The 8,918-nt window shown below is 42.2% G+C and overlaps 1 protein-coding gene across 1 annotated transcript; it reads left to right on the top strand.

Annotated features, from left to right (window-relative positions):
• Window positions 1–6,922: 6,922 nt before the first annotated feature.
• On the top strand, window positions 6,923–8,735 carry LOC128719178 (antigen 5 like allergen Cul n 1-like). The gene is made up of 3 exons (XM_053812800.1): window positions 6,923–7,276; window positions 8,075–8,319; window positions 8,444–8,735. The coding sequence occupies exons 1-3, from the start codon at window positions 6,923–6,925 to the stop codon at window positions 8,733–8,735; spliced, it is 891 nt and encodes a 296-aa protein (XP_053668775.1).
• The last annotated feature ends 183 nt before the right edge of the window (window positions 8,736–8,918 follow it).

Below are 8,918 nucleotides of genomic sequence, written 5' to 3'. Positions count from 1 at the left end.
AATCTTTTATTTCCTTTTTAAAGATTCTACTAACCAGTAACGAATAGGTTCCCCCACAACAACAACCAATGCGCAGCATCATCAACATATGACGACACGCCCCGAAATCCTACAAAACCATTGCCATCATCCAGGAATACTTGTACCAGATCGAGGACACAGAGGTTTCACATTATGCATACACACTCACACACGTTGAACCAGATGACAAACCGTAAGTAAAATGGAATGAAATATATATATAAAAGAAAAATCACAAAAAAGCCCAGACTGCACATTGCTGCGGCACTTAATCATGTTGAAAGCCGATTACGTTAGTTTCTAGTGCAAAATGCTACCGTATAAATACGCAATACGACCATGGTTCGGAGCGCGTGAAGGTAAACGAAGAGAGAAAACAAAGAGACAAAATTTATATACAGATAATTTATATTTGAAAATAACAAAAACAAAAAAAAACAAACCCTTAAGCATCAACTAATGAATTTGCCATGATACTCATGCCGCTACTCGGTTAAACAACGACTAAAACAAGCAGAGATTATAGTTACTAAATTTTATTCAACGATATGACCCATATAATGCACCAGGGAAGTAAGTTTTAAAACGATCAAACTAACATAAACACTACATTGAATCCCGTTGCCCAACCGGACGCGTTGCAAGTGATACATATTTATACACATATTTTGTTGTGAATATTGTTCGTTACACTGATAATGTTATCACTCTGACCCACGTCTCATGCCCGTTGACACATTTTTTACGGTTTAGAGGTTTTTGTATGAAATATTTTACACACACGAACATGAACATGCACTAACTAAATAAAAATTATCTCAAGCGCCAGTTTGTGACACAAGTCGATTGTCTCTCAACACTAACGGATAGTACGTAAAGAAATGGAGAAAAATTGAGGCAAAGAGCGTATAATGGTCATAATCAATCAAACAAAAATCACCACAGAATGGTTCGATGTAATTATAGAATTGGTCTGAATAATTTCAATTTAATTTTATCTTTTCTCTTTCAATTATCCTGTTGAACAGTAGCAGCCAAATTCGATCATCAAGAGCAATGATAGTATATTGATAACTCAAAAAACGTGTAAAGTTATTTGCCCTTCATTTTCACAGTTGAACCCGCAGCATCAAGGTTCGAAAAAAACTGAGTTGGTTAATCAAAATTATGTAAATAATAAAAGTTTGTATAATAATATGTTGAGTCTAAGTTTTTAGAGTTTAATTCTTAAAATGTGGGCGAAAACTCATATCACTCAGATAATTTAATTAATTAGGTTTTTTTTACAACAAAATGTTACTATCACTTTTAGTATATTATTCTTTCATTCATTTTTAAATATTTGCTTTAAAAAGATTGAAGTTAAAAAGCTAGTTGAATTGAATTGAAAGCTCTCTACACGAAATCGAACCAAGACTTAAGCTTATTTTTGTCAAAAATTTTCATTAAATTTAATACTTAATTCTCCATTAAAGCCGTGACGTTAAGCTGATACGATGTTTTTTTTTATCTGTGGCCCATTTATAGAGCTTGATTCGTTTTTCCTTTAATATTTTTGCTAAAATGTCTAACATAAATCAATGATTAGGTAATACTAGTTGAAACTGTTACTCATTCAATTGCATTTATTTCCGTCATTCGAAAGTAATAGATGGATTTCTGATAACAGATTGTCAAAATCATTACATTAGGCTACAATTATTTTACCTTCATAACGTATTCTTATATTTTGTATACGACATAATCACATTTGCTTAATACTCGAAGCCGAACTGGTATTTATAAGGACATTTGCGAAACACAACACCTCACACATAGCTTCTCAAGGAAGGCGCTTTGCATAAAACAACTTAAAATTGCACATGATTAACACAAAACTCTTAAAAAAAAAAACAAACAAACGAATGTTCACTAGATGCTTACGTAATTGATGCCGTTTGAAAGCAAACACTTGTAAACACACTAATATGTAAAAGAAGTACTTTAACTGATGTCTCCCTAAAACAATATACGTGTTATCGATGGAACTGTCGTAGTAGTCATACTAAATCCAAATGGAATTGCATGCATGCCTGTCGTTTAAAATCTATCTTTAATAAACTCAGCCGATAAACCATTAGTACGTGAAGCTAATAAACAAGCAAACAAGCATAAAAGAAAAGCCGTTGTTCAGTAAACGAAAACGTAAAGCGTGTTGTGCAATGAAATTTCAGAATTTCACGCTCCTTGGCAAGGTAGGAATCACTTTAAACAATTGAATAAATCTCTCAATGTCGCAACAGTAAACCAAAGAACAAACTAAATTTATGATAAACTTATGGAAATGCCGTGCTAATCTAACGAATGCATCACACACAACAGCGCTCGCCAAGCTCACAAAGGCGAAATTAAACAAAAGCAAACAACAATTTAAACATAAGATGTGGACGCCAAACTGTGGAACGCTGGAACTAAACGTGAAGGTAAACAATGATCCAACTAACTCAACATTTCCGATTGCAGAGTTTAAACTAGCCGAGTAAATATTTAAATTTAAATGTCAATTATCGCTAAGCAAACGCAAAAACCAGCGTCCTAATACCGTCATCAGGCAACGATCAGCACCACGCGGCGGTGTATAACCAAATGATACAGTAAATGACCCATAGCGCAAATCTGATGCATAGCGTGCACTTTTAATACCATGCACTTGCACCTTTAAAATTGCAACCATGCCAGGTCGATCCCGGTTGACCACCGGGGGCGCCAGCACCAAAACAAGGGCGCCGATTAAAAAGCTAAGCATGTTTCAAAGCGCAAAACCTGAAGCAAATTTAAGATTTAACAAAAGCAAAAAGGCAAAACACAAATAAAATAGAATTCTCAATATGTGTATGTGTGAGTGTACGTGTACGTGTATGTGTACTACATGTAAGCATTAAAGTAAAGAAACAAAAAAAAAACAAAGCTCCTATCGCGAGTAAGAAGGTTGCGGGTAGTTTGGCAAACATAAAACCACAAAACAAAAAACGATTACTACTGCAACACACTAAACAAAACCCTTCACACTAACGATATGCTACGGCAAAAAGGATGTGCATAAGGGTTAAGATTTGGCCCGGCATCATCGCTCGTAACGCTTTCAGTATGTTCTCTATTGGATACAAATGTTGATACAAATTTTGGATGGTTTTTTATTGAAAGTATGGCGAGAAATGCATCGGGAGGCGGGGTCGCATCTACTGTGCGAAACGGAACTCTGTGTCAGTGAACTGTGGTGTGAAAGCATTTAAAAGTTTTATCATTTTATTGTTCCTAAATCTCAACGCTGATTTCTAGCAATCAAAACCAAAAAAGTTTCCACACTCTCAAGAGAAACGAGTGACGAGAGAGAGAGAGAGAGAGAGTGAGGAAAAGTGAAGGAGAGAACTAGGATGGAGATTATGGAAAAGATGGAGGTTTAGCGTAGAGTCTGCAATGCATGAATTGTTCTGTGCGCTGGATACGAGTGATGTGAAACATGCGGCAAACCCATGTATGCTTAAACCAATAACGTGGAAGGAAGTGAATTTTCCCAAAATAAATTAAGCACTTTTGGAATGAGAAAAGTAAGCAGCAATACCGTCCCTTTGTTGGTGCGTTTATTAACGACATGCTGGGAAATGTTATCCGAAATTTGTGTTGCATTCATTTAAATTTTTTCTACAGCCATTCCGCCGCACGTTCGCCGTGATATTTGACTAATTTGTTTACTCGAAACATACGCACACCACATTGCATGACAAATTCCACCGAATTATCTTACACTTGCGATGTGTCTTTGCGATGAAATTTGTCCAACAAACGTTGCGAATGATGCGTTCTGTGAATTAATTGCCAGTTCATTTTCTCCCTCGCACAAGGCACCGGCTCCGTCATGAAAATGTACTTAATGTAGTTAAATAAATTTCTTTCCAGCCGGCTCATTCGATCCATCAGCATTCCGCATTCAATCTGAAGTATGGCTCACACGCCGGAGCAGATTTTTGTTGTAGGGGGTGGGGGAAAACAACGTGCAAACAAAAGCGATGAAAAGTGAGTGGCACGATTCTTCGAACAGCCAGACCGAAAGCTCCCACCCTCGAAAGGCATACTGCAGAATCATACAAACAAAACCAAATGAATAAAATTGAATTCATTTCTCGCACTTACGATTTAGACGCAGCATCCACTGCCAGCATTCCGTGCCACCCGGAAGCACTTTACCCCCGGCGGGACTTTGTTCGCATTTCGAGAATCCCTCAATAACGCACAACACGGGTGTAAGGCGAGCGTTAGCGAGCGAAACTTTGTGCACAGCGCGAACCATGTCACGTGTAGTTGTTTCAACATTTATGCATTTCCATTTGAGAAATTACAATACATTACATTACATTGCGCACGGTGTCGGTGCCGTGTGAGCGTTTCGTACTACGAATTCGTAATTTTTAATTCATTATGAATGTGCGAGAGCTGAGTAGAAAAAAAACTTTGACAGCGACTCGGCTTCTTCACCCCGGAAGTGAAAGTGAGCATGGAGGGCAATCATTTTTAGAAAGATGGAAACATAGCATGCCATCGCTAAGCATGGAGCGCGGTTACGGTGGCAACGGATACACGTTTTGATGCGGCTGATGGATGGCTTCTCTGTCTCCGTATGCATATCACATTTATTTGTGAGTGAAAATGCTTCGACTGAAAATAGAAACCAAAGAAAAAAAAACCCTCCAGTACTTAAAACTCATGGAAAAGCACGATGAAGATGAGGTCCTCCACCGTAAGCACGTGGGTGACAGGAAAACTCCAACGAAGAGAAAAACGGTACGACGCGAATCCTTTGAGGATTGAAACCCATCGTTACAAACAGGCACACAGCGGAACGGAAATTGAGTTAACAGTCTTGGGCACATTAAAACAAAGTGCCCGCCTGGCAGCGTAACCGTGCCCGCGCCCGCGCGTGGCTGTACACTGAGGCATGCTGTAGCCCGATATGATACACACGACCGTAACGGACCACCCAATCATGTCGTAGCCAAATGGCTTCGTCAGTTTTGCGTGCCCGGTTACTGCAACGGAAGCGCGCCTTCGTCACTCAGCATTTGAGGTACCGCTTGTCGAGTTTTGTTTACATTTTCATAACTTCATTTGAATAATTGTCAAATGCAATGCTCGAGCGCCCTCATCAGAAGCGCTCTCTGGGTTGCGCCGCATCGCAACGGCTGTACGCCACACGACCACCCACGATACAACCGCACCGCTGGAGTGTGGGAAAATCAAGGTATGCTTGCCCGATGAACACAATTTGCATGAAACGGGGCGATGTAGACGTCCGTTGAAGCGTCACTTGAGGAAAGTCAAATGCAGCCATGGTGATCGTTACGCAACACCGAAGGGTCAGCTCGCTGCGGCCATAACCGGGAAAGGCACCGAGAAGGCTAGCGAAATTGTTCTCCAGACCGTTTGTTTGCTCATTTACGCCTGGCGATGGCGTTAGGTTGGAAAAGTTTTGCAAGATTATGCTGATTTACCTAAAGCGACTAATGGTTCGATTGGTTCTCAAATGAAGTGATCGTTGTCTATGGTTTTACGGTGGTGCTCGGTTGGAAATGGCTCGGTTCGAATTATAGTCATGTAACTAAGGATTACAGGGGTTTCAACAGGCAGGAGGCAAAGTCACAATCATTTTAGCATTCTTTGGGAGATTTAATTGTCCAGTCCAACGATGACGGGCTTAGTTGAATCGTTGTGTAATAAGAATTAAACCGAGCAATCTATTCGCTAACGTCTTTAACACATGGCTTAAATATTCTACTAAGCTATACCAGCTTTAGACCAGTTTCAAAGCCTTTGAAGCGTATACAAACATTAGGTGGAAGTTCTATAACGAAATTTATTCTAAAATGCGACTTTGAAAGCTATTCTAACCTAGCTCAAGATACCTTATAAGTACGCAAAACAGCCATCGTCTACAACTCTCTTACTCATTGTACCATTTACGAATAGATGAGCTGGAAAACTGGAAAAAAATCGTCCAACAAAACGTGACGTGGAGATTGTTGGAGATGAGAACGATTGTTTCGTGCATTAATATTCACACAATGATTGATGTTCTTTTTTTCTCCGGCGAATGAATCATCAATTTAACCATATCAGTACCCAAACCGGAATGGCGAAATGTGTTGTTTGCGAAGCGAGCTATGCTGTGCGTTCATTTCCAATTTTGCCGCAAACACTTGTTGCATGAAGCGTTTATCGTGCGTAACTCACAACGTTCCAGCGGTTGCTTATAATGCGTTTTTTTTTTTCATCTGTCGGCTTCACAAAGCGCGATACAATCGAATAGAGATATGGAGCTCATTCCGCTTCATGTAGTAGCTATTACGATTACGATGTTGGGTTAATTTGAAAATCGATTTGCCACGTCTCGAATCGGTAGCGACGCTCGCTTGACACTCCGAAACGTGCCCGGTATCAGTAAATCAAGGATGTAAATACAAATGCCCGCATGATCACGCGAACACCATTTGCTCATTTATCGCACAAATTCATGCCACGAGAGTGCAAGTGTGCAAATTAACCGGTGGGAAAACGACTCGGTAAATAAATTCGCCCCGAAGACAATCATGATAATTTAGCAATAACTTTATTTCCATCGACCCCGGATGAACCGTAAACGCACGTGCGAGGTCACAGCCGATCGATTTGAATGATGTGCGTGAGAAACAAACAGCATGTCCATCTCCCCACCCTCCCCCACCCAACTACGCCATTGACTTTCGCACGAAGCGGAGCTTCCCATTGTGGTCAAGTGTTTATAAATAGGACCACCGTTAATGTAACGCTTAGTTACACTTGATTCCACCGTAAACGGATCACCGCGTCCCGGAACCACGGATCGGGAGAAATGAAAAGCTGTACGGAAAGCGCAACCACCACGCGGTGGCGTGTCGGTTTTAGCGTGCTCATGGCACTAGCGGCCATGGCCTTAGCGACGGCACCATCGCCTGTTTACAGTGCCGACAGTAGCGCGGACGGTAGTGATTACTGCGATCAGTCACTGTGCAAACCAAACCATGCCCATATCGGGTGTAACGCCACGGACCAATTCGGTGAACTTTGTCCCGCCGAGACGGTGCAGCTCGTGACCATGGAGCCACCGCTGAAAGAGCTGATCCTGAAACTGCACAATGGGTTGCGCAGTGAGCTGGCGAGCGGAAAAATGGAGGGATTCGCCGGAGCGGAAAGGATGGCTGTGCTGGTAAGTGGGCTCTCGAGGGTGTACGTGTTTGTACACTAGCGCATTGTTAAAGTGTTTTCAGGACGTTCATTGAAAATGAATGAACAGTGTATAAAGGTTGTGTGTGCTTAAGAGCTTGTACTTCATGTACACTCTTAGATTTACAAATAGTTGTATTAAATGAATATGACGAAGATAGTATCAAATACTCGTCAGAACATTGGAGCATTCGGTGAATTTCATCTACGAAGTTGCAATCTTTTAACTCCAACCTCAGATAGATGAAGCTAATATCTACTCTGGTTATACAAAACGGAAAATTGGATGGTCTAATTAATCAAGAATGTTTCAAAGCTCCATTAAATGACAATTCTTGATTAACCTTCGAACCTTTCACGATTGACTTTGCTGAACAAACAGAGCAATCGGGCGCCCAATAAGGGCGCCCAATGCAATCGTGATTTTATTGATCCACCATGAAGCACCAATTTTAAGAATCACATCAAACGACCTCTGCCCTTATGCAGCTCTCCGTAAAGGTGCTCTGAATATCGAATCAAAATAAAAGAGTTTTTGCCGTGTTGAAAAATGGGATAGATGGACGCCCCCGCGTCAAATGCAATTTACCACCGATCCATCACAGGACCAAAACGCCCGGGTGGATGACAGTTTTCAAATCACTTTTTTTGTGTGCCGTTGTTCTATCCGAACTCAATGGCAGATCCTTCCATTCGAACGTACCTGTTTCATGTGCTTTTCGTTTCTTTCCCACTGTTCCCACGGTTTGGTGTAACCAACGCGATTGATTGAACCATTCAGGTGTGGGACGATGAGCTGGCCACCCTGGCCGAGTATAACGCTCGTACGTGCCAGTACCTGCACGACGAATGTCGCAGCACCAAGCGCTACCGGAACGCGGGCCAGAACATTGGCCGGAAGTCGAGAACGGGCAATGTCACCATCGACCTGGAACGAGCCATCACCGATCTCACCAACAAGTGGTGGCAGGAGTACGTCGAAAGCAATCAGACCGTCATGGATGACTATCGCGCCGTTGGCGAAGGGTAAGTTGTACCGATTGGGCTTGGGTCTGACCGGCACTCATGCCGACATGCGTTTACTTTTACTACATCCATCGGCTATCGACTCACTTTCCACCCGTGGCATGGGTTTTCCTATTTCCAACAGCGTGGATGTGGGACATTTCGCGCAGATGGCTAGTGACCGCATTACGAAGGTTGGCTGCGGTGCCACGCGCTATTACAACGACGCAAGGAAGCGCTCGTACGTGTACTACGTCTGCAACTACTCACACAGCAACGAGCACGGTGAGCCCGTCTACCGGAAGGGATCGCAGTGTGCCAAGTGTGCCGGTGGTAGCGAATCGTCCGCCAGCTGCAGCACAACCTACCCGGGACTGTGCGAGGGCATGGGCGACACGATCGATAAGGAGCTCTATCCTGATACCTCCGCATCCTAAGGTGCTCCAGGCCCGGGACACACACACACACGACCAAGCATCATCCGTTGGCCCGGACGGGCTTAATAAAAAGTGACACTATTTATTCCGACACAACGCGAAACATGACGTTACGGTTACGTTTTGACAGTCCAGCTCGCGGAACGAGCTGCCGGTGGTTCTTTTGTTTGTACATCCATTCAC

Source organism: Anopheles marshallii, chromosome 2 (genome assembly GCF_943734725.1).
Source record: "Anopheles marshallii chromosome 2, idAnoMarsDA_429_01, whole genome shotgun sequence".
NCBI lineage: Eukaryota > Metazoa > Arthropoda > Insecta > Diptera > Culicidae > Anopheles > Anopheles marshallii.
Note: the sequence above shows the minus strand (reverse complement) of the source record. Positions and strands in the feature narration are given on the sequence as shown.